Genomic DNA, 12,039 nt, shown 5'->3' with positions numbered 1-12,039 from the left:
GCAAGTTTGTGGACAATCAGTGGCAAGAGTCTGGCAACGTCAAAAAGAATCTCATCACAAGGCACATCAGCAAGAAATTACAGAACACGAGAGTCTGGCTCAAGGACAAATATGCAAAGACACTGATTATCAACTGGCTAATACAATTTGCAGCCAGAACATACGAAATAAGAAAGACTACATGGTTTATAAATTGAATTGTTTAATCTCAACTACATTCAACCAACACCATGCCTATCCTTGGATGCATTTCCACCATGAGATCGACCTTATTCCAAAGAACAGAGACCACATACACTTGCTTCTCGACAATCCAAATGAAAGAACTATAATGGTAAAATGCCATACGTTTGTTTTAACTTTTAATGAATTGACTTGCTAGCTTAAAGTTCATGACCATAGTTACGAATCCTAACATAGATGCACAAAATGCATACAAACTGTGGGTAAGAAGCTTTAGTTTTACAAGCAACATGCTAGATTGCATATATACCCATGATAAATGTTTTTGTCATGCGATTGCACATACATGTTTTACCACCACAGAGTGATTTGAGCCGGAGAGTTTGGCAGCAACACATCTTCAAAATTGAATGTTGTGAAAAACCAACCAGGAAAAAAGGGTAACAGCCTTGATCTGGTTTCAAAATACACCTCAACAAGTACAAAATGTGTCCCATTTACAAGTAGAGAGAGAATAAGCAACCTCTTAGGAAAGCACACTCTGCTTGTAAAAGCAAAATAAAATTGCAAATATCTACAAAGGAGGCACTGATTGTCACCTTTTGTATCATGACAATCTCGGACATACCTGACAGAAAAACTTTTGGGCACCGAGGGCCACATACTCACAAAAATCTCAAGCAAAAGCTGGCACACCCCGATGAGCATCTGGGGTGGAAGATGCAAAGCCCTCAATGCGCACATAGGGTTTTGACCCATATGATGTGCTACAACAAGAAGACTTCTTGTATGAAGAGTTGCCACCAGAACTGCAGGAAAATTTCTGAGGAAGAAACAAAGGTGAGGGTAGAAATTTCTTTTGTGTGAAATGTACATCATGTATAAGTGGATTGCTTGCACGGCTTGGGGGAGATCCATGAAAGCAAGGAATTGAACCACCTGGACTGCCATCTCCCGTACAAGCCTGCACACAGCACAAGACGATAGGACATCAGACAGTACACACTCAAAAACCATAGTAAGCCATTTTTCCAAGCTTCCTAAAGGCATTATGTACATGCAAGCATGTGGACGCTTCAACATCTGTACTACCAGATTCTTCTGATATGAGTAGCCAGAAGCCACCTCCACAGCTAACAAGGTAGCCCTTGCAATGTCCCTAAAACATCACCTATGCTCCACAACAGAAGATAAACTCGCAGACTGTTATTAGGGCTTGTTTAAGAAGACTACCTTGTGGAAAAGGATCTCCAAGATCTCATGCCCTGCTTCTCCTTCAACTGGCAAAAGTGTATGGCTGAAAAACAAAAAGTAAATAGCAAGTAAATATGGACGAATATAAATTACCTATAAAGATAGATACATAGAAATCAATTCTATAAGGGACTCTCACCCACTCCCACACACAACCGTGATACTCTAAACCATCAAAAAATAACAAGCAAAACTTTTCAATATATATCCTTAGAGCATGATTTGACACCCTGAACAGCACTTGTAAAAACTATGTGCGCCTAAGAAAAGTATGCCAAACAATGTCAAAAAAACAATGACATACCCTGCTAGATTCCTAAAAGGTTTAGCAGCCATGATGCCAATCCCTGCTGCTGCATGCCGTGGCTTTGGACAGGCTAGCTCTTTGTTTCCCATGTCTTTGGGAAGAGCGACCCGGCTTCTCACCCTGTGGTTCATATCGCCAGCACATTCAGCACAGCAATCAAAGTGAGATCTGGTTGGCACTCACTTTAAGTACCGAATATCCAAACTCAGCCGATTAAGGAGCAATACACATCACCTGCAAAAAGTCACCATGAACCCATGAGGATCATATGCACACATCATCCTAACAATTATCTGTTAAAGACATCAAGAAGCCAAGATCATCATAGGCATCATATCCTCAAGAACACATGACCATCAAGTGCACCAGATAACAGGTACGACATCTGCACGTGGCATCATGAACCCATGATCATCAAGCGCACAAGAGATCCTAGGCATCATTTGTACAAGACATCAAGAACCATGGACTACACAAGGCATCAAGATACATGGGCATCAGAAATTCACCCTAATGAGCAAGGTAAAACTTGTGTACCCTCTTACTTCCATGCAAGGAAAGGCTTCTTTGTAGCTGACTCCTGTCTGCGTGAGCTCCAAGGGCCAAGGACAAGGCATGAAGGAAGAAATGGAAATCTCAAAGAAAGCAAGGGGAGAGCACAAGGCTTTGCAGTGAGGTTACACTGCCTCCATGCTCACAATCAGAAGAAGGTACACCACAAAGGAAGCCCTTGTATGGTGAACAGCCCATTTCCAAATTATAAATACAGACAGACTAAGCGTGCGAGAGAGAGAGAGAGGAGCCCATTTTGCACGCGCTTAAACAGAAAGGTATAAAACACACGCACGGGGGAGAGTGGGTATGCTTGCAAAGTCAAAGGGAGAAGGGTACCAACCTGTGTAGAGGTCCCCCTTCACGAGAAGCCGCAGCAAAAGAATCGCCCACAACCTTCGCAGCGAGAGAAAAATGACGACAAATCTCCCCCTCCTGATTTGGGCCCGAATCTATGCCGGGATGGAGGAGGAGACGATTACATGAGAAGCAGGAAAACCAGCAGAATTATAGAGACACATAAATAATGCGCATTTCATTTCGTGTAGCCTCGTCTCATCTCATCTCATCTCATTTCACCACTTCTCATTTTCCCTCATCTCATCCCACCACATGATTATCACCTTTTTATTTTTTATTTTGGCAAGAAAAGACATCTTCTTTTAATTTTATTTTGTGAGCCCATCTCGATGCCAGCAAGATGCCTTCTCATTGAGATGATCCCTTTTGTGCCCCCTAGACACTCTCCTGTGATTATGCTCCTTCCCATTGACATTTTGAGGGGTCATGCCAACTCTATATGAGCGCTCGTCCATGCCATCCCACTCCAACGTTACCTGTACCCAAGACTAGTTCATGGATATGCTCGTCCCACTCCAACATCAATAGTTATGCACACAATGAAGACAAGTTCATGGCCCATGCACTTCCCACACCACCATCAATGGCTACACACACAAGATCCCCATCCCACATTTCTTGCCACCATCTTACATTTAAAAAATAAGGGTGTGCATGACAAGCACAACCAAAAGGAGCACTCTATGTGTCATAAGATCGCGGTAAAAGGAGCACTTTATGTCCTTTTGGGTGTACATGTCAAGCACACCCAAAAGGAGCACTCTATATATCTTAAGATCAGGGTAAAGGTGTGCATATTATGGAAATGGAAGGTGTATTTGAATTTTCAAGCCAATTTGTGGCTTTGAAAGAGAAAGGACTATTGCTACCTAGCCTATGAATTCTAGCACATGTATTATCCCCTTAGTTACTAGTCCTCACAAACAAGGCAATTTGATTAAGACATCAATAGTTTTGGAGTAAAAATTGATGTTTCATAAGGCAACACTTCAAGGAAGTAAAACCATTAGCAAGGCACCATTATTATTTATGCAAGATGACAAAAAATAGCAAAAATAAAAGCCCTTTGTTTGAATTATCCTAATTCTATACAAGGATTTGAAAGGCGAAAAAAGTAGTTATAACATGGACCTTAGTTAATAGCATTACTTACTACTACTACCAAGTGATTATTACTACTACTTCTCATTTTAAGTAAAGTGATAGTTTAGTTTGAAGCGTCTCAATCTTAATGAAAGAAAAGTTAAAAGGGGTTTATAACAAGAAGTCTACATTTTGTGTTGGGAAACATATCAATTGTTGCTTGAGAGCCAAGTGTTCATGAGTATGATGAACTACGTTATCTAAGATTTTAGTTAATAAATTTTTCTCCATATTCTTATCACTCTTTTCTACAATAAAACTTCTTAGCTTACATGGATTGGCATGATGATGTTTGCAAACATTTTTCCCAATCTCATTAGTTGCAATATCTTTTATTTGGATTTCAAAACTCGGTTGTTTATTCAAAATGTCACCCGTTTTAGCTAGCAAGACTGAAGCCTAAGATGTCACACTTGGGACTTTGATCCTTAAACTATATGGGCTAGTCATCATCTTTATTCTATTATGTGGCAAACAAAATAAACCCTTTAATATGCTTTAATAAGCTTTCCCGTTTAATAAAGAGTAAAAATCGATTATGTCTTTTTTTACAAGGAGCGCTTCTCAAGTGCAACTTGGAAATATCATGAAGTGTACTTAACAACACCCCCTCATTGCATATTAAAAACTTTTTTTTACAAGGAATGACAAACCTAGTCCCTCCTAGTGCAACTTGGAAATATCATGAAGTGTACTTAACAACCTCCCCTCATTGCATATTAAAACCTTATAAAATTGCATTTGTAACTTGATCTTTCACTTGGAAATATAATGAGGTGTACTTATACAACAACCCTCATTGGATATTAAAATCTTATAAAATTGCATTTACTTTGATTTTAACACCTCTCCACCCACCATCTCTCTCTCTCTCTCTCTCTCTCTCTCTCTCTCTCACACACACACACACACACACACACATGCACACACGCACACGCACACGCACATGCACATGCACACACCCATGTACACACATGCATATGTACACACACACATACACACACATATGGACACGTACATGCACACACACATGCACAAGCACACGTACATGCACACAGACATGCACATGTGCGTGAATACACACACACACATGTACATGCATGCATGCAAACACTCTCATTCATTATCATCCACACACACACACAGTCACTCACTCATCGTTATCCACACACACACATCCACACATAGTCACTCACTCATCATCATCAAAACCAGAATTACCAATTTAGACACACAAAAATTACACCATGTGCAGTCAAAAGATGATATGTTAATACACTATGAGACCCTAGCCTTAGTTGATGATGAGTAATTGGTATACAAAAAGGGTTAAATATCAATAATAATGATTCAATTTTATGTGATTGCATTTATGCTTTAACTTCACTTCTTTGATTCATGAGGTTCTAAAAGATGCTATACGATTCATGAGGTTCTAGAAGATGCTAATAATGATTCGATTTTATGTGATTGCATTTATGCTTTAATTTCACTTCTTTGATTCATGAGGCTCTAGAAGATGCTATATGTAATTGCAATCATATATATTGTAGTATTCATAATGTAGTATTTCTCTCACAATTTATTTTTACCTTTTATACTCTCTCTCTCTCTCTCTCTCTCTCTCTCTCTCTCTCTCTCTCTCTCTCTCTCTCTTATCATAAAGGAATTTACTCCGACACAACTTATCACATGGGAGTAAGATTTTTTGATATTTTATCATCCAATTTTTGTAAAAGGAAGCTTGTAGAGCAAGCTCGGGCAAAAAAAGCCTTGTAACCTATTTTTAAAAATAATAAAACTATAAATATTCAAGTGAGGATGCTTTTGGCACATGCTTGTTTTCTCTCTCGTGCTTGTACTTTCTGTTCTGCATGCTTCCCAAGGTCCGCTAATTTATGTCGCAGTGGTATTAGAGCTTGGCTACGCTCCATTAGAACCTACTAGACCGTTCATCTATCGCCAGACAAAAGATGTGTGTTTGGGGCACTCAAATGGCCTAGCGTGGGACCAAGGGTCCTATGTGTGAAGGTGATAGAGCAGCGACACAAAACCTAAGAGCTCAAATTGGGCAAGTGATGCCAAAGTACACCACAGGTCAAAGCGTCAGCTAAAACAACGGTTGCCGACACACTAAGCACTGGATCAGCAAGACACGCATCATAGCGCCAGTTACCAAGGCGGTCGGCACAATGAACACTGATAGCAAAGCTGGCACCGCACCAGCGTCAATAATCGACGACACCGACAGAACATTGGCCACAACACATCGACAGGGAGTAATGTGTACCACGCATGTCTCCTTAAGAGACAAACATGATATGTAGATAGTTTTACCCTTTAAACCCTTTTCGTTGGGCCTTCAAAACACCATATGGGATAAATCAGAGCTACGTGTGGCAATGCATGGTGAGCCATGGGAGAAGAAGAAGAGGAGGAGGAGGGAGAGAGAGAGAGGAGGAGGAGAAGAGGAGGAGGAGGAGGAGACGAAGGAGGAGAGAGAAGGAAGAGACGAAGAAGAAGAAAAGGAAAAGGAGGAGGAGAAGAAGAGGGAGAAAAAGAAGAAGAAGAAGAAGAAGAAGACAAAGGAAAAGGAGGAGGAGAAAAAGAGGGAGAAAAAGAAGAGGGAGAAGAAGAAGAGAAAGAAGAGGGAGAAGAAGAAGAGAAGAAGAGAAAGAATAGGGAGAAGGAGAAAGAAGGAGAAGAAGAAGAAGAAGAAAAAGAAAAAAAGTGATTATTGCTATATGAGACCAAAAGCAATTATTGTTATATGGTTATGACCAAACAAGATACAATGGTTTTAGATATGTCCTCAACTCTGCAAGGATTCAGGACATGGGTAGATTTTTTGGTTATGCACCTACCTCAAGGCTAACATTATTTTAGGCCATGTGGTTATTTCACTTAAGTGGTTTATAGACTTGAGTTTGTGCATGAGGGTAGGCATGTTGTTATGTGTGGTGTAAGCATGATGTGCAGGTTATACCAATGATTTCTACCATGGAGCCGCATTGAGCTTCCGACAATTATCAGCTCGACTTGCGCACGATAAGTCCTCATCTTTACTAATAAATGATTACATTTTCAGTTATTTTTGAATTGTTTTAAATTCTCTATTTTTCTTAACTTTTTCATTTTATAGCCAACAATACATTAAGAACCTTGGGAAAACAAAATTTATCTTCCAATTTTTCAATTCATGATGGATTTGAACTAACTTATTAACATTTTGATCTTAGTGTTGTAATTTATTTTGTAGAAACAAAGTGAATCTCGGATTTATTCAACTGGATTCTGGTGTTACTCATTGAACTCTGAGGTATTACATGTCCATGAGAACCTATAAGCCATGCCTGATTAGCCTCTGAGCCATGTTCAAACCTTTGAGTTTACTTTGCAAACCATGACAATTTTGGCCTAAACCAAGGTTAACTATGTGTATACCAGTTATGTGCACTGGTATAATTTTGTCAAGATTAACTATGTGTTAATCAGTTGTGTGCACTGACATATTTTAGTTAAAACCAAGGTTAACTGTGTGTTAATCAGTTGTGTGAGCTGGTATATTCTCAGGATTAATTATGTGTTAATCGGGTGTGTGCGCTGGCATTTACAAGAGGTAATGTTAGTCATAACCTCTTTGGTCAAATGGGGATGCCCACGCGATCATTGCTTACACATGGGAATGATTTTCACCCATGTGCGCTAATGTTTACAACCGAGGACAATTGTCTTCTCAATTGGGAGGACTATCAAAGGAATGAGAATGATTAATGTGTTAATTCACCCATGTGCGCTAATGTTTACAACCGAGGACAATTGTCTTCTCAATTGGGAGGACTATCAAAGGAATGAGACTTTTTGATATTTTATTATCCAATTTTTGTAAAAGAAAGCTTGTAGAGCAAGCTCGAGTAAAAATATCCTTGTAACCTATTTTTAGAAATAATAAAACTATAAATACTCAAGCGGGGATACTTTTGGCACATGCTTGGTTTGAAAAGTTCACAAGGAAAGTGGATAATTTATAGAGCTCCTCATTTGGGATTTAAACCCAAAATAAAAATAGATATTTAGTGCCTAGTATCATAGCTCTACTAGAATATCTAGTGCCTAGCATCATAGCTTTACTAGCTGATTATTGGGATTTTTTTCCCTAAATGTTCCTTTTTATTGACCACATACTTGGCTTAGAACCTTCTTGTTATGTATTTGGATATCTAGGTCACTTTGGACTATCATAGATATAATTTTCTTGTCTCTTCTTTCTTTTTTATTTATTTGGACTATCATAGATATAATTTTCTTGTCTCTTCTTTCTTTTTTATTTCTTTTTTCTCTCTCTCCCCCACTTCTTGTTAAAAATCCCTCCACAATACTTTGAATAAGGAAGCAACTCAACACATTGAGTAAAGTTTTCAAGCTATTCCAAATGTCTCAACCTAGGGGAAGTTACTTCAACATCTTAAGTATCGTTATCTTCAACATCAATTCATTATAATACTACACACTTGTGGTCCAAATTTTTTAATCTAAAGTTGCAACAGGCATGACAAATACAAGGCCTCCTTAGGTCCCACATGTTGACAAAAAGCATAGAGATAAAAGTAATGTTGCATGTTATTGAGTGTTCAGCGAAAAAGTAATGGAAATACAAGGCCTCCTTATGTTAAGGACAAGCCTTAAGATAAAAGCAATGTTGCACGTTATGAGTGTAAAGAAAAATATGCTATGTGGAGCTTGATCTTAAGTGAAAGTGTATGCTTTTGCTGAGAAATGAAGATGTGTAATCTGACTCCTATTATCAAATCTTATCCCCAAACAAAAATGCATAAACCCAAGGTCTATCATTTTAAACTCTGAACTTAGCATCTCCTTAGTCTCTTGGATCTTATCCTCGTGTTTCCTTATTAGAATGAGGTCATCCACATAGAGGACTATGATCATGTGCTTACCCTAGTTAGAGAAAACACACAATTTGCATCTGATGGGTTTTAGAAGTTATATAGTAATAAATATTTGTCGATCCACACGTACCAAGATCGAGGGGAAAGTTTTTTAGCCTGTGCAGTTTCCATGCCTTCTAAATTGGGCATCACAAATCCTAAGGGGCATTCAAAAAGGCGGACTTCATATCCATCTATATTAGTGGCCACTTCCTATGAGCAGCCAAAGCTAGTAGTACTATCTAGTTGTGGGGGCGAATGTCCCTCAATCTATGCAAATCCCTTCACCACTAGTTGTGCCTTATACTTGTACTTGGCCTTCCAAACCCTCAATCTATGCAAATCCCTTCACCACTAGTTGTGGGGGCGAATGTCCCTCAATCTATGCAAATCCCTTCACCCCCACTAGTTGTGCCTTATACTTGTACTTGGCCTTCCAAACCCTCTTGGTTCCAATGACCTTGTGGCTCTCTAGACAATTCTCCCAAGTGTGCGATTCCTCATGTTGGAGTACTACTCATTCTGCATGGCCCCCTTCCATTACAGATCTACCATTGCTTGCTCTAAATTTACTGGCTCTTGCACCTTCATTCTCTTAACCATCTCAAGGCTATATTAATAGTGTATGCATGTTCCCACTTCTGCTCCTCTAATCTCTTTGACCGACAAACAGTTGATGTGGCTTATCATCAAGAGCCGAGGCGGCTTTCTCATGGGGCCTTACAAAATAGAGCAACCTGTTACACCAAATAATAGTAGTGATAAGGGTGGATCGTTTATTTCCAACAAAGAGAAAAAACAATAGATGGCTAAAGTTAAAGAAAGGGAGGATAGTCTTTAGTGTACTAGTAGGAATATTAGGAAACCCAAATGTATATGCCACCTAATGGGGATGAATAACCTCATATACATTACACATTTACATTAAGAAATTAATATGAGAGTAAGGCTTCCCCAAGTTACAATGAGTATAATAGTTTTTGGGAGGCATTGCATTAGAGAGATGAGAACATGCCCTTGAGGGGGCCTTACAAGTGCATCACATATAGATATCTTATGGATCCCCTTTTGAAAGTAGCCTTGTGGACACACCTCACTCCCTTAGGCTATATATTTACTTGATTTTTTTATATGAATTGCCACCATCTAATCTCGCAGATCCTTGATCCGCATAATAACTGCTTCTCCATGAGAGAGCCTCTATTGCTAGTTGATTCTCAAGGTTTTGTATCCTTGTCTAATTCCCTATTTCATAATAACGGTTCCATAAAACCACCCATGCCTCTACCATGGTAGTGGTATACAAAATCAGAGAATCAATGGTGCTAGTGATGATGGCATTGACACATTGAGCACCTCCTCCTTCGAGCTAAAGCAAGAGTGGGATCTGGTGGATTTTTCAGATCTCACATCAATCCTAGTAGTTGTTGCCCACCCATGTGCTCTGACAAGGAGCTTTTATTGGCGATCTAGGAAGAAGTTAGAGGATGCCATGCACATACAAGGGTACAATACTATAGTGAAGATAGATCTCAATATCTACAAGATAAGATATGCAAGATAGGATCCACTAAGACTATATATAGTCCCATAGTGTGGAGCAATGTACCAAACTGTTGGACCAATAAATCACAATTAACCATACCCAGACCAACCATACCCTAACTCGGTATGTGGGTGCATGGGTGCACATAAAAGGGTAGTGAAGATAGATCTTAATATATATATCTGTTCACATCTACGTTTGGTGCACATTTGTAAATGCCTCAATTATGAGGAGACACCATTGGTGCACATTTGTAAATGCCTCAATCATCTCTAATAGTTATTTACAATTAAGAAATAAAAGAGAAATTTAGGAATTCTGAGAAAAATTCACAATTTTGGTGGCACTACTCCCTTTGGTTAATACATGGAAATTTGAGAGCATCTTCTACATAAAGTTATGAGTGAGATGTTGAAAGATGTTTCTTATTGTAATGATCAAAAGAATATATGGCTCTGATACCAATGAAGAGAATCTATGGCTCTAAAATATGTTTCTTATTCCAATGAAGAGACCTAGTGATTGCACTCATTAGCATGGAGTACACATATGTCACTTATCCTAGGGAGAAGCGCGAGAGTAGCACCTAGACATGGAAAGACTTCCATGAATCAACCATGAAAGCTTGGGCATAAGCTCCAAGAAGACAAGATGTCTATCATATTAAATGATACCAAAAGGTTATCAAAAGGGTGAAAGGTATACTAGCCTAGAACAAGGTCACTTATATAATGCGTAGCCATTTCACAATGGCTAACAATAATATGCCCATGGCCCAAATTATGCTCAAGGGACCCAAGGTCCATGTGCCTAGGCCCAAACCTGTACATGTACATGTGCATGTATAATTTCTTCATTACAAACGATCCCCTCCTATAATGATTTCATCCTTGAAATTGAAGGGTGGTCGTGTACAAAAGACACATACAAAGGCTTTATACAAAAGCCAAAAAATCACATCCAAAACTGAATTTCAACGTCGTGGAAGATCAACACATTAATCTTATGCCCCTCGAGGTCAAATGGAAAGGATATGGAACTCCCATCATCGATGAAGCTAATGATATAGCTACCTAGATCAAATAGAGAAGATATATGAAATCCAACACAATGGCTCCATGATCTTGATCAAATAGAGAAGATAAGGAACCACCATTGACGATGAAGCTAGCCGCGTATCCTCCAAGATAAAATGGATGTGCATGGTACACATCTTGAGCCTTTGAAGTCGATGTAGAAGTAGCTCCCTGGTTGAAAGGAAAGCTCAAATACAAGAGAAAACTATCAAGTCCATCCTCGCAACAATTAAAGTGCTAATCCGGCACTAAAGAGATCTACCAAGTGAGCTCGAAACTCCTTACTAAAATGTCAAATGGTCATGGCACAAAAGAACCATCATGTAGACCAAGACTATGATGTGTTGTAAGTGCATTTGAATATCAAACCACATAGTCATCCATCATACATCTCAAGGGGCATGAAAGGCTCCCAAAGAGAAATGTCCTAGCTCCAAAGAACATAGGATCATGTCAACACCTGTGAAGACCAGATGAACACAACGCGAGGTTAGGATCATGCAAGTTTTATGTGGTTTGAGATTTTTATGGTAATTAAGATGCTTAGTTTAGGGTATTGAAGGTATAGGTAAATATAGTGTAGGGGATTATGGTTTTTGAGGTACGAGGTTTTCTATGTGGTGTTCTTAAACTGATTTTTATGGTAATTAAGATGCTTAGTTTAGGGTATTG

At 39.0% G+C, this 12,039-nt stretch overlaps 1 protein-coding gene across 2 annotated transcripts; it reads right to left on the bottom strand.

The window, feature by feature from the left end:
* Window positions 1-321: 321 nt before the first annotated feature.
* LOC147631196 (uncharacterized) lies at window positions 322-2,798 on the bottom strand. 2 transcript variants are annotated; one of them, XM_086809531.1, is made up of 4 exons: window positions 2,640-2,798; window positions 1,742-1,978; window positions 1,417-1,480; window positions 322-1,147 (listed from the first exon to the last, which is right to left on the bottom strand). In XM_086809531.1, the coding sequence occupies exons 2-4, from the start codon at window positions 1,873-1,875 to the stop codon at window positions 860-862; spliced, it is 486 nt and encodes a 161-aa protein (XP_086665657.1). In that variant the 5' UTR covers window positions 1,876-1,978; window positions 2,640-2,798; the 3' UTR covers window positions 322-859. The 2 variants fall into 2 exon arrangements, with proteins under 2 accessions (XP_086665657.1, XP_086665656.1); XM_086809530.1 differs by lacking the exon at window positions 2,640-2,798 and adding an exon at window positions 1,979-2,010 and having other exon boundaries at window positions 1,742-1,864.
* Window positions 2,799-12,039: the final 9,241 nt, after the last annotated feature.

This window comes from Cibotium barometz, chromosome 15 (assembly GCF_041138505.1).
Source record: "Cibotium barometz isolate CiBa-2024 chromosome 15, ASM4113850v1, whole genome shotgun sequence".
NCBI classification, from domain to species: domain Eukaryota; kingdom Viridiplantae; phylum Streptophyta; class Polypodiopsida; order Cyatheales; family Cibotiaceae; genus Cibotium; species Cibotium barometz.
Note: the sequence above shows the minus strand (reverse complement) of the source record. Positions and strands in the feature narration are given on the sequence as shown.